The sequence below is a fragment of the Notolabrus celidotus genome, chromosome 1, assembly GCF_009762535.1.
Source record: "Notolabrus celidotus isolate fNotCel1 chromosome 1, fNotCel1.pri, whole genome shotgun sequence".
Classification (NCBI taxonomy): Eukaryota; Metazoa; Chordata; class Actinopteri; order Labriformes; family Labridae; genus Notolabrus; species Notolabrus celidotus.
In genome coordinates this window covers 7888138-7914712 of record NC_048272.1, presented here as the reverse complement: position 1 = coordinate 7914712, position 26575 = coordinate 7888138, and the positions used below count along the sequence as shown (strand labels likewise).

The window sequence follows — 26575 nt, the reverse complement described above, 5'->3', positions numbered from 1 at the left end:
GGTGATGACAAAGCTACCATCAGATATCACCGGCGTCATTGTGAGCATAGAACCATAACGCATATGAAGCCATAGCTGTCTCACTTATCAGACCTCAATTCAAATCAATATACTGGCAGTGGGCTGGTAATTGCTTTTCACAACCATCATGCAGAAAAAGGAGGTAATTTCTTCTTGAAAAGTGATGTTGCATTTCTCCATAAGAAATCCAGACACTGAAACCAGACACATTAACAGAGCTATGGTAGCCTCAAAGGACAATATTTCCTTTACTGTGGCAGCCACAAATGAAAAAACTAATTGTTTTTATTACATAAGCATATGAAATATTAGCCCTCCTCCAAAATCAAGCCCAGATCATTAGTGTTTAATAACATGTAGTTGCCTGTAGGTCTGTATTTTCCGTGTGGGCGTGTAGGAGGAATTACCCTTCAAACCAGATCTGATATTGCTTTAATTACAGAGTTCAACAGTTGTACACCTGAATGTGAAGGAGTAGAGGCACAGCTGGGTCTTATATTTGCACGAACAGCACTCAGCTTTTAGCCTGCCATGCAAAAAGATGAGTAGTTTTCTACACCCAACAATAGGCCTTAGTTTAAGGCCTTATGGGCCATACTGAAAGTAACAACTCTTTGAAAAATCTTTCATTGTGTGTTTGAAGTCTGACTTGGTGTCTGTCACTTCATAAGTGATAGTAAGGTTTAAAGGTGACCTGTGGACGTGTTCAGTCACTTGAATCAGAAAATCAAATACTGATAATAGTGTTGAGAATGGTCTATTTCTCTTTTTGGAAAGAAGCACTCACTTTTCCTCCTGCAGGCTGGGTTTAAAAGCTCATAGCTTCCATGTAACCTCATGATTCTTTTATGTCTTGATTTCTCTCTGGGATCCACCCTGAGGTGTCTCATAAGGCCACAGGAAGTGCTGAGAGACACAGAGAGGGAGTATATCATATGGCTGATTAAAATGGTTTACTTCAGATCATTCGCCTCCATTCAGAGTGAATCTTTGCCTTTAAACACTCTTCCTCAAAGAACTTGTGACAGTGTAAGAAACAATGAAACGGTGCTGCATGGTTGCGACTGTAGATAGGAGACTTTCATCTTAATTAAAAAGGGTTGCGGTATTTTCTAAGCTTGCCTATTATTATGAATGGAGGTTTAATATGCTGTGTAGTATAACCATGTTCAGAAGTGAGTTCCATACAGGCATTTTGCTCTGTCTGAGGCTATATTATGATTTATTCAGCGCAGTCAGAGAGCTATGTCTGAGCTCATATAGGAGTCCATAAAGCTAAAGGAGTCATCCTACTCTTCTGAATCATGTGGCTATTTCGTTCTCTGATCACGACAGCGTTGACTAAGTGCTCTGCCATCCTGGCCTGATGACCAGAAGTGACAAGCTCTCAGTAATGTAGGAAGTTCTGCCTCATGTTGGAGCCAAACCCTAGATATTTATTATATTTTTTCAACAAATGAATCAATGTGCTGTTTTTTCTTCTTCTGTGTGTCAGCTGAAACAGTGAAGAGCCATGACTGCTTCATCATGGAGTAGATCGTAGATTCAGTGTCTTCTCTGTTTAGTCTTGTAAATTAGTTTACATGAAAATTCAATCATAAATCTTGCTGCAGCTACAGTCTGCAATGCCCATGAAAATAATGAATACAGTCATGTTCTGAGACACAAACAGTATGCCCTCATATTTAATTTACCTCCCGCAATGCAAGCACTGCTCACTATGTAACCTAAACATAGCAAATGGTGCTCACAACTCAAACAAATAATGCAAAAGTACAAGTTAATATTTATGATGCTATGACAACCATGGTACACAGTGAATGTATGGCTGGCTTGACATGATGTCTGATAGATGCTATACTTAGATAATGTCAGACACAAAGGCATGTGAGAGCCTTTTGGGGGCAATGATTTTTTTTTCTATAAGTTTCATAAAGGCATTGTACATGCAGCACTATGTACTTCCTCAGTGTGCTGCATTATCTCAGATCACAAACAGCACATCTCAAACATACTGGGACTCGACTTTGGCTAAAGCTGAACTCAAGGTTAATGTTTCTTAGCAGACCCAAAAACCCAGTTTGTTCCTCTCATGTGTTAACAAAAGAGTCAAAAGAGACAACATTTTAAAATCCCATGCTCAACATTGTTTGAATGCGGTTTCACAATCCCGGAAAACTCTTTTAACAACCTGTTTTAAAAGATTTGTTGTCAGTTACAGGATTTATTATTTTGACCCATTTCTGATGATACTGCAGTTATTCCAGTCCAGGTGGACAAAACTTACACATGTCCTTGATCTTTTTGAAAACCACAAGCTTATTATGACTTTGAACTTGGAATGAAAAAACAGTAAAAAGCAAATCAGCAATATAACATATCATAGTTCTAAAGGACTTTCCTCATGATGTACAGCTGATAAGGAAATTCTAGCTGCCATCTTTGTTATGGTCAGAAAAAAGACTTCACTTTGAAAACAGATTTTCTGACATACAGTAGAGCAACTGGGACATTTATCTGCCTGTTATCTGAATGACAACAAAACACAGCTCAAACACTCCCTCTATGTTTCCTGTCTCTTCTATCCCTGTTTGAGATTCACTTGTGGTTCTGATGTAGCCTTTATCATGTGGCAAGCCTTGTCTTCTGAGACGCAAGGCTAAGTTTCAGCTCAACAGATGTTTCTTTTATATCTGACTTACATGATGTAGAATTTTTTTGCTACAGCAAGCTCTTCCTCATCAATATGATATATTTTTTGCCAAAACCTGTCTGATACTAAATGATGAAATGTCTGCAACTATTGGAAAACGGAAGCACCCTGGCCTATAAAACTACAATCCATATTTAGTTTTGTGGGTATTGATGGAGTCTTCACTTGGGGCCAATTTTTTGCAGCCCTTGTCAAGAACTCAGATACATTTCAAAAATAGTTACACCACTATGGATCATGACTCCTTATCATTTCATGTGAATTTAGCACAAAGTATTGTTATACAGCTCTTCTTTCTGAATGCCAACAACAGACTTTCTCAATTTAAAAGCTGCATTTCCATTATTGTGGGTCAGATCCCCTTTGTTCCACTTTAACCCTTTTATAAAAGGTTTATAAAAAGCACATCAACAATAACTAAAGAAGTCATGTAGACACATAATATATGAAATCTAATCTGCTGGATAATGACAAGTTGGAAGAATTTCCCTTAAGAAAACAAAATCATTGCCTTTTTTATTTTACCAAAAAGTCTGTGGTTACCGATGTTCCTTAAACTTTTATACAAACATCTTTTGTAGTCCCTGTGTGGATGAGCAGACATTTCATGGTAGATTTACTCCCCACTTGATGCCTTTAACATCCATTTACAAACAAATAATGCACTTAGACATGCGTTCAAGTCTGATGCATCCACCACCTTTCTGATTTGACCTTTAGATACAACTAAATTGACAGCGCAGGATATGGACAGCAGCCTGAGGCACTCGGTTTCATTTCTAGTGGACAGAGGAGTAAATGGGAATAAAAAAGCAGTCTCCATTATGAAGATAGTGTATACACATGTACAGTAGGTACTCAGGAGGGCTGAGATTGAGTACCTTCTGCTTTTCAACTGTTTCAATGACTATATTTAAAAGTTTGTCAGTGTGGGGGAGCTCAGATTTGTAATTTCTTTGTGGTAAAGAAACCTAGCCAGTTGCGAACTGTAGCTTCATATTTACTGAGACAGTGATATTCTCTTCTAACCCTCCACAGAAAGAGAATAATTATACCACCTGAAGTTGTTGAATTGTTCTTTGTCAAATGTATTATTGAGACTGTGCAGAAAACAGTTTTTTGTCTCCTTTGGATAGAAAGTTTCACAGGGAGCTCCCATTACACAAGATTGGCAGCTTACAAACCCTTAAACCTTTCACTAGCCACTCTGTGATAAAACAAGCAATTTGTAGTGCTTTAGAAACAAAGCCACAAGTAGCTCTCAGTGGACTCCCATTTACTGATCTAAGAGAATATCTTGAGAACTCTTTGAAAAGGTGTCTTCCAGTTTTAAAACCTTTTTTGGGGTCTCATTAAGATGACTGCGGCTTTGCATAAATCATAAAGTAATACTTTTTTTTTTTTTAGCATTTTAAGTGGGACTACCTTCTCTCTTGTGATGACCCTGGGTAACATCACTCTGTGTATCAATGGTCATGACCTTGGGCATTTCTAGTTAAGCCTCAAACAGAGTCAAAGAGATGGTCAGTGTACTATAAAGGCTGAATTGTGAATCTAACAGTGAAGTGATGGTTTGACAGTGGGCTCACTATAGTGAACACAGGCCCCCCTGCTGAGAGCAGATCAAGGTTTGAGTTGTGCACAATCTTCAGTCATCAGCTGTGGCTCATAATTGCTAAAATGCTCTATTTGAATCCCTATATTGGGCCCTTTATTTCCACCATTCTCTCGCTGCAGATGCAGAGCTGCTGCTGAGACTGTCTTTGAAGATGACGGCCATGACAAAACAAGGCCTAAGTTGTTATGACAGCGGAAATCCTCCATTTCTATTTAACTATTGGCGTGAATGCTGGAGGGCATAAGCAAGGGAACCAAAAGTTTATAATACAGTTGTCTGATACTCTAACTTAAATTCATCCTAAAAATGTTGTCGCACAGGCCTGAACAGAAAGAGCTTCAAAGAGTAAAAACAAGCCACAAGGAGCACTTCACAGAAACTGATAGAGGCAATATAAAATATTCAACATATGCCTCTCTGTTGGCCAGCGTTTTGAGTAGTCTGATATCATACTTTGAACAACAATAAAATATTTTAATGGCATGTGGACTGAGTGCATCTCGGGCTTCTGAAATATAGCACTCAAGAAGTGCTTCTCCTTCTGAAATTAAGTAGAGCCCACTGGAATGAAACCCCACTTGTGAAATCATTAGATGCAGCTCATTTGAAATATATAGTTAAATGGAAATGTGTACGCAACATATTTACAGCACAGGGATGAAATATTACTAGGCCTACAAACTGGGTAGATGTAATAACAGAACAAAGCAAATTAAAGCTTCGTGAGTCGAGGTAAATCTTAACACAAGGCCCATTTACTCACTTCTCTGGAGGTTTTAACCACATTTAAAAACCACAATTTAAAGTGGAAGACCTTTATTCACTGAGCAAGGACAGTGGGACTCTATTGAACAAGGCTAAAGATAGTGCTAGTTAATGAACACTGAGCATCGAGTTGTTGTTGTTGCTTTTTACCCTTCTTTCAGTTACCAACATGTTTTCCTTTTAACAGTTCACCCTTTGGTAACTTTTCACACAGGGACACAACAGAAGTCAATATGGATTCAACTATTAATCACTGTTTTGAATGGAAGCATACCATATTCTGTTTTAACTACAACCAAACCTGTGTGTTTATGTGATTGTGTTGAAATAATATGACTTGAAAGTGTGACACAAAACTACATTCACATCCTATATATGTGTCCATTTTCACTATTTGTTGATCTTATTGAAAACCTCGTGCCAGGGGAGGAAAGGCAGCCAGTGAGGCAGAATCCAAACTAAGCACTGTGGTTGTAAATGTACAGGATGATGTTAGGTTACATCATAGAGAATAGGGGGAAATTGAATGACCATGGAATTGATCCAGCAGGCAAAAATATTCTTTCCCAGGTGTTGCAAAAGAGAATGGAAAGTGTGAGAACTTCAGCTTTTTTTTATATGTAGAGTATATGATTGTTTTTTATTACAAGAATTGCATTAAGTGCATTTATAATAAGGAAAAAACTTTGAAAAATAGCCTCCTGGAGCACAACTGTGTTATTAATTACTTTGACAAAACTGTAAGGTGGATATTGAATAATAATATCTACCTCTATGCTCCATATGTACAGACAAGAGCTTTCATTATTGCATTAATTATACATGCTGTGATGCTACCTCTTGCTGTTGATGTTTTAGGTCATTGTTAAGTGAGTAATTAAGTAATTCTTGTAGTGGACACATTTTGTAAGTGTTCTTGTACGCAAGTTGTTCCTAAAATGCATTCAGAGTGTTATGGTTGCATAACTGCATATTGGATCGCAGATGACCTTCTCTACTAAGCCACAGAAATTTGGTTTTCTAATAGCTAACACCTTATATAAAGATATGTGTGACATCAATTGTAACAAATGTGTTTTAGTATTATATATCAGTCTAGAATATTGTTTTTGCTAATGCTTACTTCAGAAATGAATGTCTAATATCCATTTTTGTGTTGTCTTTGTGATCTCTACCAGAGCACCTCCATCAGACCCCGGACCTAAAGCAGGAGCCCAGAGCGGTCATGGGACAGGAGACAGGTTGGCCTCACATGACACCCCTCAGCATGCTGCACCACAGGGAGAGCAGGGCCAGGGACATGTGGCCAGGAAGAGTCTACAGGTGGATTTGGGGAGCAGCAGGACTGGGAGGTCCCCCTCTGTGTCCCCCGACCGAGGCAGTGTCCCCACCTCCCCTTATTCTGTGCCACAAATTGCGCCCATGCCCAGCAGCAAGCTGTGCCCTGTCTGCAAAACCACTGACCTGATGGCCACAGGGGATGACAAGCCCAACGTCAACACCTGCACACAGTGTCGCTCCATGGTGTGCAACCAGTGTGGCTTCAACCCCAACCCTCATCTCACAGAGGTAAGCAGTGCTGCTCAGCTGGATCAATGATATAAGTGTTTAATGTCAGAAATCACAAGCATGCGTTTCTATTTCCCCCCCATTCCTTTCCTTACTAGTTTACTCAATATGCAACCAAATATATAAACATACCAGAGATGGTTACTGTCATTCTGTGCTGAGTTACAAATAGGTCATCATCTGCCCTGGTGCATTCACATGGAAAGTAAACACTACTGAAACAAAAAAAAAGAAAGAATAGAAGAGAGGAAAAAAGGCTGAGAGCAAAAAGAACCAGAATAAATTCAGGTATACTGTATGATAGACTCCCCAAGAGCTAAAGAGAAGGAATTCATCCCATAGTGGCCATTATCTCTAACATCATGCTCAGAGTGGGATGCTCAAATGCAATTACAATGTTGTAGGACTGTAGTATTTATTTCACTGCTTCATGTTTAACAAGCAACAGAAAAATAATTTTAAAGTAAAACCATACGATTAATAGCTACCATTGGACACTTGCTAACACTCGCATACAGCAAAATCCTAGTTTATGATCAACATCTAAGAAGTGATTGAAAGCTAATGACATTGTTTGGTAGTGTTTCACTGATACTTCTTCTTTGCTAATGTAATATTAGGTAGGAATTTACTTGCTGCTAATGTTATGTTAGCTAATAATTGGTTGAATGCTTGTATATATATATATATATATATATATATATATATATATATATATATATGCTAGAAGTCATGGGCAACATTATTACCTCATTATGGTGTATATGTTGTATTTGTGTAACTACAGTTTATTTTCAAGATACCCTCAAAGCTGGGGTTGATGGTCAGATTTAGATACACTTTTTGTTATACTGGTTAAAATGATCTTTACGTCCTGATGGCAATCAATACATAATGTATTCTTAAAAAAGAGCGAAAAAAAAGCCGCTAACTTCAGCCGGAGTAAACCTGGGAAAAAACCAACCAATCCCTGCCTTTGGGAGCCAAAATATGAAACCAATGAGATCCCGTCCTGCCGTTCTGCCGCCTCCTGCGCGTACATTTCATGTATGTTTGTGTTTTGTAACTTTCACTCTGATAATGTTTTGGTGTTTTCTTACCGCTGAGTGAGACATGAGTTGTGCAAAACCCGAACGATGTGCTGAGGACCGGTTTTGAATCAGTCACGATCATATGGTCGCAAAGCAGTGGCGCTCGTGCATGTGAGCGGGGGGGTCTTTTTGGAGGAGCTTTGAGGGGCGGGGGGGGGGGGGGGGGGGGGGGGGGGGGGGGGCTAGACAGAGTCCTGAGGAAATGCTACATTCAAATTCATGCTAGTTTTCCGTGACTACCAACCCTAGCTTTAAGTGCTCCTACAAGTGAATAACAGCTCTGATAAGTATTCATAGCATCCGTAACTTGTGATGATGAGGGAGATGGTATGTTAAAGAGAGACTTTAGATTACATACCCATACACAGTGAAGTATAATAATAAGAGGAGTCTCTTACAGTGAGTGCACATTTTAAATTTTGTTCAAGTGGCTGACTCAGGTAGTTGAAGTAATGGTAATTAATTCTTGTTGACATTTGTGAGTAATGTCAGTGGTGACTATTGCGTTGGAGATGGCTGTGGCTGCCTCACAGGCTGGATTGCACCAACTGAAGTGAAGTTATGAATCAGTTTCATGCTATGGTTTCATGCTGGTTCAGAGCTGTGAGCATCTTAGTTGTAGTCATTGTTCATCTTGATTTGTTAAGGGTTCAATGTTCTGCTGACCTCATGATATTTCATCCTTAAAGACCAGGTCATCACATTATTCTTCCCTGTAACATATTGGTCACTTCCTGTTAACTGTAATGGATCTTGAGGCCCTTATCTTGAGCCAGTGCTGTGTTCTTTTGCAGCTAATGCTACAAACCAAAAGCACATAGCAGTTGAACAAAGCTGCATCCATCCTCTCTGACAGGCCCTAGTGAGCATCCAAATCATGCCCAGAGCCTCTCCCAAACAAAGCCTTGAATAACACCACCACTGACCACTGCACTACACATATCCCCCTCTTTCACATTCATTCATATGCATCTAAACAGTCATCAGTGTTAACAGGTAGCTGAGAAAGCCTATTGCCTTCATCCAAAAATAAATCACTTGCCTAATTTGAATTAAGCTATGCTTCACTGTTACTGTGAGTCAAGTGTGGCTGTGTCATCTGTCATAAAGTTTCAAATCAACTCCAGTGAGTCATGTTGCAAAAACTGCAGCCAAGATGCAATGTCAGTTAAGCTGGCCTACAGGCTATAAGAGCAACTGTAGGACAAATAAATACGAGGATTCGGGGAGTAAATGGTTTGTTTTTTGGTCTTCAGCTGCGCTCATGTAAATGCATTATTGCATGAGTGCAAATTTGTGCGTTTGAGAAGGGAGATTCTGCAGAAGTCGGAAGTGGTGGGAGATGGAAAGACTAGAAAAGGAGTGCGTGGAGCAAAGAGGAGACAGACAGTGAAGAATAGATGGTGGCAGTGAGTGAAGGAGAGCATGGCAGTAAAGAGAACTGTGGAGGTGGATGTTATGGGTATTTTTCAGCTCAGCCTTGGTGAGCTTGTCAGATGCTGACAGGGAGGAGAGAGAGGGAGAGAGAGACACAGAGGGAAAGCACTCAGCCTCTGGAGACCTGAAGATTTACCCCCCTAACCTACTTAGCATGGATTGAGCTTTTGCCTCAATGCAGCAGATCAAACAGAACCTTATCACCCTTTTGGTTAAATTGATGATGGCTGCGTTATTGGAAGCAAGGTGATGATAATGCTGAAGATGGTGATGACTGGAAGTGCGATTACAGTGATGACCAGGAAAGACCTGCTGAAGAAGTTGACTAGATATGTTCCTTCTTGGCACTTGTGGCTAAACAGAGACATCTAGAGGATTATAAGCCTAATTTTTGTCTAAACAACCAGTGTTTCATTAAAAAAAACCTCACTTGTGGCATTTTCTATATTATCAGTATGCCACTTCCTACAGTTACAGCATTGCCTCTTGATTTTAAATGCAAGCTGTGTCCTTTTCATGTTCTGCTTTGTATGAGCTGTATTACTGTTTACAATTATATTACAGGTATTGATTGAACTGTCCCAGATTATGGGGATAATGTGGGAACAATCTGTTGCTGAGGAGGATTTTCTCTCAAATTACAAAGCAGTTGCAGTGCTGATTAAAATCTTGATAACCCAGGGTGGTTCTGCATTTGGAAATGTTAGATTATGCTTATTCAGCAAAGACTAAAATGCTAACTCAAGCCGGAATAAATTAGAGCAGTTTTGCCCGTCTGGTGATTGGAATGCCATTTAGAGAGCTGTAAACGGCTACAATTAGGTTGTTTTTTTTGCCACAGCCTGTTGCAGGGCTGTCATTCAGCCGGAATCAGGGAGGTTAATTTAGATAAATTTGCTGGAAAAAATGCAAGCACTCATTCACCCAAGCTTGTTATGGCAAAGATAACAGCTAAGTGGAAATATATAGCTTGGTTTTTCAAAAACAGTAATGGAGAAAGCGTTTAATTAGAAACTCTCTGATTAAATAGGGTAAGAAGAAAGCCAGACAGAGAGAACCAGACAGTCAAGACAAACCCAGAGAGGAAGACTAAAACAACAAAGAAAAAGAGCAAAGAGAGGTAGGGAACAGACACTCCCCATCCGACAGTGTTCTCCCACCATCATACAGGGGAACATCTGCTTTATAATTGGTCCAATTTCTATTTATAGTCCTACCCTCCTTCTGTCTGCAGTGATGGCCTGGTCCTGAGAAGCCACAGCAGAAAGAAAAAGAGAGGGAGGAGTGAGGGCAGCGTGAGGAGACAGAGCAGGGGAGAAAAGCATCATCGTAAATTAAGCATAATAGAGTCTTCAGACTGAGGCTATGCAACACTACAGCTCCAAGTGCTGCAAAACAAAATGTAGCAATATATCAAAAATAATCATGAAGAAACTTTTCTTTTTGCATTTATGCTCTACTTCATGGTGAAGGTATCAGCAAAAACACTCTGGAGATTTGAAATAGTCTTTGAACCAGTCATGACATGATGACTTTTTAATGCTTCTGTTTGAGAAATGGCTTGGAACAGCTTCTTTGTCTTTTAAACAACAATCCCACAAGCTGAGTAACAGTTTTAACAAATGCTCCCACACAGAGATTCTGCAGAGGCACTCTATATATCTCCTCCTCTCTGATCAAATACATCAGGTGGGAGGCCACAGTTGACAGTGTTGCACTAGAATTATTTAGCTCTTGTACAAAAAAGTGCCATCTATTGTGACTCAAAAATACATTGTTTTAAATATTGAAACTTGGAAGAAGAGCTGCACAAATATGAATAATTCTGGTATTTATATTTTGGGACACTTTACCATGTTTTTCATTTAACAAAAGTTTGGACGCTGGTTTGCAAATTGTTTAAATCCTTTGTTTTTTTGTTAAGAGTCCAGAGTCAACATATCAAATGTTAAAACGGGGACACAACAGAAGTCAATATGGACTCAACTATTAATAACTGTTTTGAATGGAAGCATACAATATTCTGGTTTAACTACAACCAAACCTGTGTGTCTATGTAATTGTGTTGAAATAATATGACTTGAAAGTATGACACAAAACTACATTCACATCCTATAGTACATCCGAGTATTGTTTTATGAAAAATATGTTATTGACATTTTAAATATGATTTCAGCAACAAGTTTCAAAATAGTTGGGGCATCTTTCCCATTGTGTTGCATCATCATTTGGGATCGCAGTAGACCAGTTTTTGGAGTTTGAAAGTCAAAGTTGTCCCGTTCATGCATGATACAAGATTTTAGCTGCCCAACATTTCCATGTCTCCTTTGTTGTATTGTCTTCATGATGCACAAAATGTTTTCAGTGTGACACATTGTGACTGCTGGTAGGCCAGTTTGGCACATGGACCCTTCTATGATGAAGCCAAGCTGTTACCAAACGCGCAGAATGTGGTTTGGCATTGTGTTGCAGAAATATGAAAGGTATTCCCTGAAAAAGGCGTTGTCTGGATGGCAGCATTTATTGCTCCAAAACCTGTGAAATCTGTATATTTTTCAGCATTAATGCTGGCTTCCCAGACGTGTAAACTACCATGGCATGCATCCCTTTATTTTTTATTATTAAACCTTTATTTAACCAGGTAAAACCTATTGAGATCAGGATCTCTTTCACAAGGTTGACCTGGCCAAGAGGTCAGCAGCAAATGTCACACAGATGCTGGCTTTTGAACTGTGCGTTGGGTGGTTCCTCTCCCCTTCAGAACAGAGGACACAATTTCCATGATTCCCAGAAAGAATGTCAAAATTTGATTTGCTGGACCACTGGCTACTTTTCAACTCGGTCCGTCTTAAATGGCGTCAGACCCAGGGAAGTCAACAGCGTTTCTAGATCATGTTCATATACGGTTTCACCTTTGCACGGTGCAGTTTTAACCAGCATTTGTAGATACGGTAACAAACTGTTGTCACAGACAGTGGTTTTTGTAAATGATTTTGACCTTATGCAGGAATTTCTACTACAGTCATGACTGTGTTTAAGTGTGTTGCAGTGTCACTGCTCTCAGTCTCTCTGGAATTCCCTTTTTATCCCAGTCATGTTATATACCTGTTGCAAATTCACCTAAATAGTCGGGAGATAATCATCCAGTTGTTTTTTTGGCATTATACAACTTTTTCACAAGCGGCAACCTCTGGTCTAAAAATATGAGTCCAATGCGGAAGTGTTAAAAACTGCAGTTCATCAAGGATCTGCTTGAGGCTGGCTCCAGAAGTACCGGAAGTCACATACACATGAATGGGAAAAAGAAGATCTATACAGCAGAAATAAACATGTTTACAGCCTGGTACAAAAGACAAGTGTAGTCTGGACAGCGAATTTCTCGACCGGCACACACTGTAGGGGGGGGGTGAATTTTTTACTAACGCAGCAATTTTGAAAATATTGAGATGAGTCTTCCAATGAGAGGCACAGCTGACTGTGGGAACACTGTAGCTATTGGCTATAAGGCTCAATCTCCGCCTCTTTACATCACAATCCCTCGACAGCAGATGGGTGGCGTCACGGATCCTACATCCATATTTCATACAGTTTATGCTTTTTCAGTGTTTTGTTGTTCCTGTCCCAACTTTTTGTGGGAAGTGTTGGTAGCATTAAATTGAAAAAGAGGATATATATTTCATACAATAAAGTTTGATAGTTTCAGCATTTGGTATGTTGACTTTGCACTAGTTTCAATTAAATAGAGGGTTCAAATAATAGTCAAACCATCTATTTCTGTTTTATTTTTACATTTTACACAGCGTCCCGTTTTTTCAGAAACAGGTTGCAGAACTCTGATACAATCTAAACTTCATTTTAGTAGCATTGATGGTAGTGACCTGTAATGCCTGCAATGGAATGATAGAAAAGAAAGAGACAGACAGACAGACAGACAGACAGTCATTGTTAGCAAGTCACTAGTAAACAGTGTAGCATTAGCAGCCAAATACCTGATAAGTCTCTCTGGAGTTAATAGAAATGGGGAAAAAAAGGAAATCAATTGTTCAGAATGTAATTTGGCTTATGTGTAAGGGCTCACGACTCCATTTAATAATAATGTTTCTCTGTAGCCCTTCTAACATTGCTTGTTGGTGACAAAACTGTAATGCCTCTGTTACATCTCCTGAAATGTAAAAAGCAGAAAGGTATAATAAGTGGGCGAAATCATTCTGCAGCTTATCCGGCACTGAAAGTAGTAATAGAGGCACAGCAGAGGCTGAACAGCGTCACTGTAATCGTTGGAACTGCGAGGATAGAGCAGTGCTGTATATGTGAGGGTATAATTGTGTGTGTATGTGAGGCTCACACTATTAGTTAACATGTCAGTGTGGGGCTTAATGGTCAAGCACAAAGGCACAGGGATGGCGGGGCTGTGTTACATCACTGTGGTGTGATCAAAATGAAAAAAAGCACTCGTGGCAGCTGGAAATGTTCAGGTAACAGTTTGCGAACACGTTCTTCTTATAATATAACGCCCATGTATTTTTTCAGCTAGTTCTGCAGCTTCAAGAGTTCAAAAATAGTTATTCCTGTGTTAACGTTCTTTCTTACAGGTAAATTTAGAAGTTCAAGTGAAACCCATAAATACTTTTTCCACCAGCCTTGTTTTTATCAAGGAGGGTTTTTATCTGTGACTAGCAGCTTGTGTGAGTCACTGTGCTGGTCAGTCAATCTGATGTTTCATCTCCCTCCTCCTGCAGGGAAATCTCTGCACATGTACAGCTGTAGGATACAGTCTTTTCGTTAGTACCTTGAAGTTTCCCAGTTAGAGACAGAGGCTCTTCAGCTGTCAGGACTTTAATGTTGCTCATGTTCTCATCCCAAGGCTTCAAATTGATTTTCTCAAGCTGCTACAGTAACCCCAAACCTGAGGGAACAAGCTGTCCATAGTTTCAGTAAACAGTGTTTTTTTTCCCCTCAAAGTGTGCTTTAAGGCTACTTTATAGGTTGAGAGTGCCTCCAGTACAGTATTGTTCTCTGTTTGAACTTCAACTTTTGATTACTGCTGAATTCTTATCTTTAAACGAAGGGTGCTGGGTTGTTGTATAGCATAAAACAGTTTGAATAAGTGACCAGATTTTGATTTCATGTCCACAGATTAAAAATAAATATCAAATAAAATAGTGAGGTCATATCATTGAAGGATAAATCCAATATACCTCAAGGGAGCTTGAGCCTGGTTCCTAATCCCCTAAAATTAATTCAAATATTTAGCATCAGACATCTCTAATCCCTCTCTAACTTTGCATTATAAGGCACAAGAGATTCAATGGCATTCTGGTCCAGCAAAGTAGAAGACAGTAAGCTTATTATATGAATCTCTCACTCTCGCTAAAACTGGCTAGAGCTTCATTTGTGCTTTGCTTGCCATCCTTGGCTGAAGTTGGGTGAGTTGAATCATCGTGATTTCTCAAGATTTCACCATCTCTTTAAATTTTCAAACTTGCAAATACTATTCTTTACCTCATCCTTGAGGGGAAGGTTGTGAAGAAATGACAATTTGTCTGGGATCATGTTACCGAAAGTGTGACCCTGATAATGCAAAAGCTGTCTCTTTTTTCCCTCTCTTCTCTTTTACTAAAATGAATGCAGAATCTCTCTGAGCTGTCCATGACTTCTGTGTTGCCAGAGGATGGTGGAAAAAAAAAGAAGTGACAAAAATAATTAATAATTTTATTCAGGACACTTACTGCTAGTCATCAAAGGTTTTGCAGTAAATTGGGCTATTTAATTATTTTAGCAAATCAAGAGAATCAGAGTTTGACTACTGATCTTCTGCCAAAAACAAAGTACAGTAATGTCAGCCTGGCTGTGTGGGTCATTTGCTGACTTAGCAGCAGAGGCTTCACATGGAAGACATTGATAAACACTACCCTATGATAAGATATATTCTAATATAAACATATTAGAATTTAAATGTAATGGTTTAATTATTTTAAGTTTGAACACTAGCACACTTTAAGCAGGGGACGCAGGATATTAATACTTTGTAGTTGTTACCAACAACAGATAGCAACCTGTTCCTGATTGTCATTAGTGATAAGATGTTTTTTACATTATTTTGAAATGTGGAGTTTATGCACACCTAAAGGTAGGACAGGCTCAGATATAGGGAATGCAAATGAATATGAATATTCTAAATGTAACCACTTCTAACTGAAGTCAGCATTGTTAACACAAATAAAACAAAGAACAGCTCTAACTGCAGCACAATGTCTTTTTCAAGTTTAAGTCTTCATCCAGTCACTGGGCCGTCAAACCAAGCATATCCACAGGACTTACATTAGAAGTTCATATGTCCAGGGTGAAACTTATGTCCCTGAAGATGTTATTGATCAGAATGTGTGTAAAGATCACATCACACAGAGCAGGCAGGGATATGTCTGCACAGTATCGGCAACTCTGTATACTATTAAAAAATCGCCATTGGCTGATGAAATCCTTGGTCTTCTCACTTGGAAAAAGATGGGTTATCAAGTGCTGTGAATTCAGTGATTTTGTCATTAATTGCTGAAGCTCCTGAGTTGTCTCTAGTAAACTGTCTAGTTCTCATGTCAAATTGACACTCCCACTTTTTGCGGTGCTGATGCTATCTGTGGCTACTGCGGCTTTGTATTTCATCAATACATGGTAGTATCTAGGCTTGTAAATTAGTTGCAAGCAACTTTTATTGGCTGTTTTTATCTGACAACATTTGATCATCAGAAAAATAAATAACAATAAAATATTCCCATTATCAGCTGACAATTTATCAGACCAAAATGCATCCCTTATTTTAACAGTGCTTGGACATTATGACAGCAAAGATTACCAAATAATCTGGAAATGAAACAAAAAGGATCAAGAAACATCATAATAACATATTATTAAGAATTGTTGAAATTGTTTGCAATTGTGTGAATTTGACAGCAGATCCTTTCATGTCAATCTGTCATTTGAAGTTTTTTGACAATGTTCAATTTGTATAATAAAGAAAATATCAGTGTTTCTGTTCGTACAATGCACCAGGTTCTGCTAACACACTGGAGCTTCAAGTGGACAAACAGCCTGAAGTGGGTCAAGAATTCAGCTGAGACACACTACATACTGAATTTTGCATATTCAAAAATATTTTGCTGTGAGGACTACCAGAGACTATATCTGGGACACTGGTTTAATTATTGCACCACAGCTCACTTAATTTAAAGTCCTAACTCGTTATAGTCCGCAGGGCTATCTGCAGCATGGAATCTTAGGAATGATCAAATCTCTTCAGTGTGTTTAAATCTAGATGCTGCAACTTGATGTGTTATTCCATTTTGTTTGTTTTGCTGTTTTACAGTAGGTACACGGTCATGTTATAGAGAGGGACAATACTTTGACTTAGCAGTTATTTCATATGCACTATTTGATCCACTAATGAGATTTTGCAGCAGGGATACATTCAAAGTTTAAGAGTCAGTATCTGATTCTTTTAAAATCAAAGTTTGTTAAATCTTTGCTTTTTAAATATGTGACTTTTCAGACTACAAAGGTACAATATGTCCTACTACAAGAGGGGGAAACATAATAACAATAATGCTTTCATGCAATCAAATACATAACACTGGAAAAGTGTCTTTGTATGTACTAAGCACTCCTTTAAAAGTTATGATTTGACTAATGGTAATGGTAATGTATATTATTGCGGTAATGTGCATTATTTGTTTACTTCTCATTAGCCATTCATTGCCACAGTTAAAAGCAATACACTGTAGCAAACCATCAACATAAAGCACAGGCTTGAATCATCCTTTGAGAAGAGTCAATAACTGTAAAAACATCTCAACAAAAACTAAACGGGCTTCACAGAAGTAGCATTTATGCTTTGCAGATATATATTTAGTGCAAACTTGTATTACACTCTGCAGATGTTTACTGCTTTGTGTTTATCTCCTGTATCTCAAGATAAATTATGTACCTCTTATCTGCACTACTTTCCAGAATCCTTAGTTACACTCGGACTCCCTGCAGTGTCTGAAAGTACAGCAGCACACCTGGTGAGAGATATTCAACAAACAGCAAGAAAATACATTTAACCACGGTTTCCCCACAAAAACACATCATTTTTCCTTTTCTAAATGAATTTTTAGGAGTAAAACTGTAACATTTCATCGTGATAATACTTGTGGAGCTGTTTGTTAGACTGACTGACTTGTGTGCGCTGAGCAGAGGCAGAGAGAGGGAGACAGATTGACACCGAGGGAGAGAGTGGGAAAAAGAAAGAGGGGCATTGGGATGAATTTCAATGTCTTGTGGCCCAATTTGCAAGGAATTGATAAACCGCTGCATCTTGAGCATCCTGATCCCCAAACTGCAGAGCTCAGCTGCTGTACACACTGCATGGTGATGCCACATTGTGATCTCTGAGACAGAGCAGCTTTCTTTGTCTACAATCATGTTTGGTGGAAGTTTGGTTCTGTCTTGCGTGTTCCTTAGCCAGCTCTGTTGGTGAAATGATGGAGTGCATGATGTCTCACACCTGTGAACGGATGTGAACTAGAGAAGAAAAATAGGGAAAGGGGAAAGTTTGTGCAGCTGTGGGATTTATGAAGGGTTACATCCTCTAACATGTTTCAGTTCATGAGAAGCACAACACTTTTCTACCTTTCCCATTAGCCTTCATTGTTTTATTCCACTATTTAATCTTAAAGGGTCATTCTGCAGTCAGTGGGATGTTCATTGTTGATGTAGCCTGGTTTTGTGAATGTGTATTCAGCTCTTTCACACATGCACTGCACTCCTGCAAAAAAAAAAAAATCACCTTGTTACACCTTGTTACATGTGAGATGCAGAATCTTCAAATCTTTGACCTCTGCTTTTTTTTTCTAACACTGGCTTCCTTCAGTTGGCAGAATTACCTTTTCTAACATTGTATTCATATTGAGGAAACTTCCTTTTACATGTCAATCTCAAATTCTCAACATCAATCACAGAACCCTTCAGCTATTGTCTGACAAGAACATGCTTCTGAGAGCAATGACTAACTTTTCTGGGCTCCAGTGTAGCTAGTAACTACTGATTAAGAAGTTCAGGCCAAGACTTCTGTTTCCATGTGCTTCTATTGTTAACAGTTGTTCATTACTGTCAAACTAGCAACTTGAGAAGACAGATTGGAGTTGGTGTTGAGCACCAACATCTCACAGGGAGTAACTGACTGCACTTCAGTCAAACATGGATGTATAGACATTCAATAAAGCTAAATCTTTCTTGAGATGAAATTGTATTATGTCAGATTGTCTTCCACCCTTTTTGCTTTTCGCATAGACAGTTCCATATATACAGCCAACACCTGCTGTAACGCCATTGGTTGACACCCCTACAGAGCGGAATCTAAAACACCTCTATTACCAAAATCATGTCCCATGCCTACAGATTCTACATTTTTTTTTTAAATGACACCATAACAGAGATGTCCACAAAGCAAACATAGTTAGCATGTGAAAATCTCCCACAGGGATGTGACCAGTGGGAAAGAGGAAGTCCTGACAATTTCAGGACCTAAATGTCTTGTAGCCTTTTTTTTTTCTTTTATAAAAGAGAGCAGATCAAAATGCCTCTTGATTCTGCAACCATTCACAGATCATGTCATGTAGGAATGGGCTGCAAGGCTGGTAAACTAGTCCTAACATGTACTGTATACAACTTCTAGTTCAATAGATTACAGAGATATTTGCTTGGTCATGATGTAGTTGCCATTATACAAGGCCTTTGACATGACATGGATTACCATTAAAATCTGACTTTGATTGAGGATGTCCCTTCTTTTAAGACCTGGCTAGCAGAAATGACCAATCTGTTACATATGGAAAGAATCTGACACAACGTGTCTCTCAACTCTGCAGTCTTTGACATGATGTGGCAACCATTTCTGTCCTACCTATCGGGACTGACCTAAGATAGCTATATTTGTACATGTGTTAGTTTATGTGGTGTATCTATACTTCATTAGAAATTGATGTTGATGTATCCTGTTAGAGCAGGGTTTCCTTAGTCTATGTTTATTTTATTTAATTATGTATGCAGGTATGCAGGTATCTGTTATTTTTTCCAGATTTGTGTTACTTGTTTATACATTTAAAATGTATAAATAAAGTATTAAAAAAATAAATAAATCTGACTTCGATCAAGCAAATTCATCTCGGAAAAATAATGAATTATTAAAACGTTTCTAGTTTGAGTGTTATAGGATTTGATAACCAGTATTAGATCTTAAGCAAATCAGCATAACATTCAGAATGTAAACATGTGTGTGTCTGTGGTGCCAAGGATGCTCTGCTCTCATTATTTGATCCATATCCAACTCTCTGCGGGCCTTCGCTGCTAAAAGGTTCTATTTCTGGCACCAACTCCTTGTTCCTCATGAAGCCACGTTGCTCGAGCATCCTGTTGGCAGACACTGAGCTCTCGCAGAGCTGTGGGCTGCGGTCCTGGCTTATGACCTTTTGACGTGTATCATACCATTGTACACACATACACGCACACACTCATACACATACACACACACACAAACAAACAAGCTGAGGCAGGAATTGGATCCATGTATGAAATAAAGGCCGAATGGGAGGCATCAGATGGAGATGGAGGAGGAGAGATGTGATCTGAGGGATGCGGATAAGAAGGAGAAATAAAGACGAGCGAAGGAGAACAAGATGGAGGTTGTGCATCAGAGAGCTGAAAAAAAGAAGGAGAAAGACAGGAGACGAGTGAGCAGTGCGCTTGTTTTCTGCTGATACAGATCAGATTTCATAAAGATCCACATGATTGCCTCATAACAAGGGGGACGCAGAGAGGAATGAGAAGGAGAGATGAGGCGGAGGCAGGCAGAGACACGATGAAATTGATAAATAGCTGCTTGCCCTCCCCACAGCTGCTTTCTTTGTTTTTCCAGTTTTTGTTTTTTTCCCCAATGGGCTTAATATGATTATCCTAGCTGTAATTTGGAGTAAAATAAAATCCAAGGACAATAACAATGATGGAAAGAGGTGTTTCAGCTTGTTTGGCACAGATTAGATGAAGAGTCCCGTGCAGGATGGTGTTGTGTTACTCCAGTGTTGGCTTATTCCTCCGTCCATATTACTCTGGTTGTCCCTCTGGCTTCTCGGTTTCCCTGATTGACAGAGAAAACCATGGCCTCATCACTGCTGCTGCTGAGGGCTGGCAGGGGGCCAAACACAAGGCTTAGATAGTGCTGAGCCTGTGACTTACTCCGTCTATACTGACTTACTGAATGACTGACCGACTGAATGACTGACTTAGAAACCCACTGAGAACTACTAGATGGCAGGTGGAGTGATACCTAAAACACTTTGAAGAAGTCAACTGCAAAACTATGAATGAAAATATTTAGGACACAGGACAGGATGAGAGATGTTGGCCATTGCAAAAATAGCAGAGAATGACTCAGTTACACTCTTAAAAATGTTGCTACTTTGGCATTTAAGTGGCAGTAAGTGACATAGACATTCCACTACAACCTGTGTGTTCCTCTCAGCTTGTTATGCCAGACTCAGACAGCAGAAACGCTGACAGATGATCAATAATGATCTGAAAAATGTTAAAGGTAGTAATTGGTGTATGCTATACAGCTGTTGTGATCCTAGCATCAAATGGCAATAAAAGAGAGCTAGAGAAGAAAGGACAAATAGCTATCAACACAATTTGTGTTTAAAGCCTCTGAAAATGTAAATGGAATATTTAAAATTCATGTAGAATATCATAACTCTAGTGGCATGCAATTATCAAAATATATCATTTCATCCAAAACTTAAATGAAAATTGCCTACTACAGATTTAAAGATCTGACTTATTACTTGGGTGAAAATTAATATTTGATTGCCATATTTGTTGGAACATGTAGAGTCTGTCTGAGTAGTGGGTGTGGTCATTAGTGTAATCCAATGGACCTGCTAAATACAGTGATGTTATGAGATCCTGCTTGAGATCAGTTTAAGTGAGGTTTTTTCAATAAAAGGTGGTCCAGCTCAAAGAGGATGTGGCTGTCATGAAACAATACCAACCTTAAAAGCACTGCTTCACTCAACTGGCTAAAAGTTTCAAGTCTGTTGCACTTCTGACTCCTCACTCCATTCATTCAGTCCTTCATTTATGTTCATGTCAGCCTGTTAGCTGTTAGCATATTTATGTCGGGGAAAGAAAAATATTTTGTTTTGCATTCACTTATAACATATAAGAGTAAGCAGTGGTAGCAGTTGCCAGAAGCAGTTCATGTTTTTCATGAAAATTAAACTCTCCTTGTGAACTAATGATTAATAATCTGTTACTCTACAATGTATGTACTTCAGCTGTTCAGCTGTTAAAGACAAGCTCAGAATCAGCTTCAGGGAATTTTGGCATAATAACTTCAGTTGTTATTGCATAGTTACCAAGCGGCAACCTCCGGTCTCAAAGTATGAAGCCCATGCGGAAGTGTTATAAACTGCAATTCATCGAGAACCCACTTGAGGCTGGCTGCAGAAAGTAAACATGTTTACAGCCTGGTTAAAAAAACGGCTTGGCTCTACGTAGCTAATGTCTCTATCGGCACACACTGTATGGAGGGGTGAAATTTTTCTAACGCGACGGTTCAGGAGATATTAAGATTACGAGTTTTTGCCCAAATAAGGACATGACTGACTTGACTCCTGGTCGAGAACACAGCTGTTGGCTAGGTGGCTCAAACTCTGCCCCTTTACATCACACTCTGCCTGGTTGAGTTCCGCATGTCCAATGTGGCTGCCGCGGACGATTGGCTTCAAAACAACACTCAGGAACAGATGGGTGATGTCACGGATACTACGTCCATTATTTGTTCTATGATAGTTACATGACAAACACTAAACAACACCTGAAAACGTTTGTGTGTAGAGAATCATATTCAAAAAAAGAGAAATGACATATCTTAGCATCACAAACTACTCTTTAGAATCACATTTTTTTCAGTTCAATAAAATGTAGTGCAGAAAAGCAACATCAGAAGTAATTTGTATGCTATTAATAGTGGGAGCTGCATGGGGTCATCGGGTTTTTCCAAAAGAAACTTGAAAGCAGTCATAAGAAAGCAAAACAGCAGACCTATTTGAAAAGTGGAACAGAAGGGATGTGAAAGCAGTTCACTGTGACTACACCAGTGTTGTCTGTGGCTGTTTGGAGATGCTAAACACGACAAGTACATTTCTATGTCAGGACTTGTATCACTGAGACTGAAAACATGAGCCTGTTCCAGACCTTTCAATCATTCCCCACTCTCCATTTTCTCCATAATTCAAATGATGGAAATAATTCATGAGTAATGAAGTGAAACAAAGTGGCACTTCAGTCTGATTGTCAAGCTATAGCAAAATTAGATGTTATCAGCTGGGGTTAAGCACCTGTTTAAGTGGAGCTTTTTGAAAATCTTTAAGTCAGATCATGGCAGTGACTCAGCACTTTGCAATATGTGGAGCAATACTACACTGTAAGTTCAGTGACTCATACTACTGGAGCTAAACCGTGAAGTGACAACTCGCCTGCTATAGCTTGTGCAGCTGTATTTAGAAGGTTTTGTATGGAGCAATGCTTTTTTTAAAATCCTAACAAAGATGTACAAGTTACATAGATGTTAAATAAGCTTATAATAACAAACACTACATCCTTTAAAGCAGGGGCGTCAAACTCATTTCATTTCAGGGGCCACATACAGCCCAAATTGATCTGAAGTGGGCCGGACCAGTAAAATCATAACATAGTAACCTGTAAATAACGACAACTCTAATTTTTGCCCTTTGTTTCAGTGCGAAAAAGTACAAGTAAATTCTGAAAATGTTCACATTTAATGAACTATCTTTCTACAAAAACAGCTGTTGTATTTTTTGCCATGATGAGTCTCATAGTGGGCAGAATATTTTACTCTTTAAGCACTGAAAGCTGCTGCGAACACCAAACACACAGGTTACCCATTCACCTGACACAGAGTGTAATGTTTACTGCAAAATAACAGATAGATTATAACAATGAAGAAGGTAAAGTTTATTATTTTAGACCCCTCAGCTCCAGCATGAACAGTTTGCTTGCTGGACAGGGTTGTATGCAGGGGTGTAGTGCTAGTGTTAGTAGTTAGTGGATCATCTTATAGTGCTCTAAAGAGTCTTTAGGAATCTCAACCAGATTATGCAAATAGCAAGTCATCAATTTTCTCACTTTGAAAAAAAAAAGTCCCAGAAAAAAACGCTGTTCAGGTTCTGGTTCATTCCGTCAACACTATGATTTTATGCGACCACCAGAGGACAAATTTGAAATAGTAGTTACTTTTATTGAAAAATTGTAGTTAATGTCTTCTCTGTAATTTTTTCACTTTGCAAAGTCGTTCCGCGGGCCGGTTTGGAACCTCTGGCGGCCGGTTTTGGAGCGCGGGCTGCATGTTAGACACCCCTGCTTTAAAGTATTTCTCTCCTCTATTAAACTATCAGTTCATGGTCATGTAAAGTTAGAATTAGATATATAATAAAGAAGAAATGTTGGTTGTGTTTTTAAACTTATGTTTTTTAGTCTTTTTGCCTTTATTCAATAGGACAGCTGAAGAGAGACAGGAAACGTGGGGAGTGGAGAGCAAGGGAAGACATGCAGGAAATGGTCGCGGCAGGGAATAAAACCGGCGACCCCTGCGATGAGGACTGTAGCCTCAGTATGTGAGGCACTTAGACCGCTAGGCCACCAGCACCCCATGTTAGTTGTTTAAATAGATTTGTACTATGACCTTATCTTAATCAAGAAAAGGAGACCAAGAGCTATCCGTGACACGGAAAAAGAGTTATTTCATGTCTTTGAAGATTTGACAACATCCTAATATCACTTCTTTAGTAGGGAAGTGTTGCCTTCGGATGTTAAAGAAAATGATGGAGAGTAGACACTGCTGGTAGCGGAGGTGAAGGGATGAAGATACATTTTGGACATGTGGATGGATGTGTTGTGTAGCAGGACTTGTAATAAGCTTGGTGGAAGGACCCTTGGGCGCTGACTGTGATTAGGTGAATGTTGTGTGTAGGAGGGTTGCATTGATTTGACGGAAACAACAACTGACAGCAGCAGAGAGGGACCATTTTAAACTTTAGCAGTGATGGGATGTTTGGCTCACAGAATTTGTGACGACATGTGATTGGTTTAACAGAAGGAGTGAAACGCCCAAAGACAGTTAAGGAGAGAGGGAGAGAAAATGAGAATGAGAGAGGGGGAGAAAGAGAGAGACTATAAATAATGAATGAGCGTCAGCCAGTCTTCCTGACTGAACTTTTGGGAAAGTTAATTTCAGGGGAATTGTTTTAGGCTAATATATGCTCATTTTAAAAACATGTATAAATTGTTCAGCATTAATAGTGCCTTTCTTCTTTAGAGCAGAGGAAGTGGCACCCATGATTTCAAAAAAGAATGTCAAATTTTGATTTGTCAGACTACTTTTCACCCCAGTCCATCTTAAATGGGCTTGAGCCTGGAGAAGCCGGCAGTGTTTCTGGATCATATTTAGAAATTGTTTTCTCTTTTTATGGTACAGTTTAAACCTGCATTGAGGCAGTGATGAACTGTGTTCACAGATAATACTTTTTGGGGAAAATCTTGAGCCCATGCAGTGATTTCCACTACAGAGTCATGTCTACTTTTGATGCAGTGCCACCTGAAGGCCCGAAGATCACAGCCATCGAGTACTGGTTTTGGGCCATGTCCCATTTATACAAAGTTTTCTCCAGATTCTCTGAGTATTTTAATGATATTATATACCGTAAATAATAAAGTACCCATATTCTTCACAATTTTACGCTGGGGGACATCATTCTGGAGTTGTTGAACTATTTCCTCACCAAGTCTCTCATAGAATGATAGACCTCTTCACATCTTAATTCATGAGAAACTCAGCCTCTCTGGAGTGTCCTGTTTATACCCAGTCTTGTTTCTAACCTGTTTTTCAGTTGCAACATTCGGTATGAGGTAGGGATGTACAATTAATTGATTATTGATTAATTGATTGTTTAGAAATGACTCGAAACACGCATTTTTGTTTCAATTTTCCGTACATCATGTGGTCTCATATTACATTCAGCTATCAGAGAGGTGTTTTAAGTTTAAAGCATGTTTCGATGTGAATCAGCTGTTAAAGGTGTTGCGCACAGCGGAGACGCTCAGCTGGCGGCTGCAGCTGTGCGTCAAGTCTCCACGAGAGCTTTTTAAAGAGGATCAGTACACAACTGCTGCCAACAACGACACGGACACGAAGGTTGAAAACTTTAAACAGGACATTTCCCCACCTTTAGATACAAAGCCAACAGGCTGTAGGGAATTGCTAGTAAGCTATGTTTGCAGAGCAGCAACATCAGAGCCGTTTGAGCTTTTCTGCAGCTGGACTGATTATGAACCGGTTGCGCTCCCGGCTGACACCTGACCGAATACAAACTTTTATTTTTCTCCGTAAGAATGAGTAGGCAGAAAACTGAACTCAGTGAGTCTGACTCTGAAGTACTTTTCTGTTAGTATTATGAGATTATTATGTCTGTTAGACATTATAAGACTATGTCCGCAGAGAATATTTTTGTGAGCCTGATCGTTGATAATCAGTGTGAAACATGTACCCGCATTCAATACCGTCAGTTATATGCATTTTGTTGCTGTAGAAAATATAATTTAGGAGGAAAAAACGTATTTTGCCTTGTTTTTCACATAAGAATAATAATGTGTTTTTTTTTATTGATTAATCGATGATTGGTCGTTAACATTTCCAAAATTCGATCACGGAAAATACTTAAAATTTACATCCCTAGTATGAGGTCTTTGTAATGGTGCAAATTATATATGAGGTTAAAATGATTTGCAACTGTCAAACTTTTTCAGAACTGGGGTTGTTAAATGCCTGAAACAATAACCCCCCCAAAAAAGAGTTATTTTCTGTACGTTAACAGTAAGATACTTTGTAGTTCTTCTTAAACCATGTGTATGTATGTGTATGAGTGTGTTTGCATTTAATTTTTCTATTTGTGAGCTTGTGTGTGAATCAATCACCTATAGCCCCAGGGTAGCAGAGACATTTCCCTCCACCACCGCAGAGCGATCTCTCTCTGTATTTTCAGTCTGTCTTTGGCAGCTCTCGGAGCACTGTGAAAACTTTAAGTTCAGTCCAGCCAACATCTTTGTGAAACCACCTCTACAGGCTTCAAGGGAATTTTTTAACCTCAACTTGTAAAGGAAAACTGCCAGTGTCCATGCTTCCTATCTCGCTCTTTGTGCCTGAGACCTCCAACCCTCACACAACCTTTTCCTGACTGCATTTATAATGCATTAAGG

At 39.1% G+C, this 26575-nt stretch overlaps 1 protein-coding gene across 1 annotated transcript in view; it reads left to right on the top strand.

The window, feature by feature from the left end:
• bsnb (bassoon (presynaptic cytomatrix protein) b) overlaps positions 1-26575 on the top strand; it is a 79267-nt gene that overhangs the window by 984 nt on the left and 51708 nt on the right. The window contains 1 exon segment of the mRNA XM_034699622.1: positions 6296-6686. Coding sequence (XP_034555513.1) covers positions 6296-6686 — 391 coding nt within the window.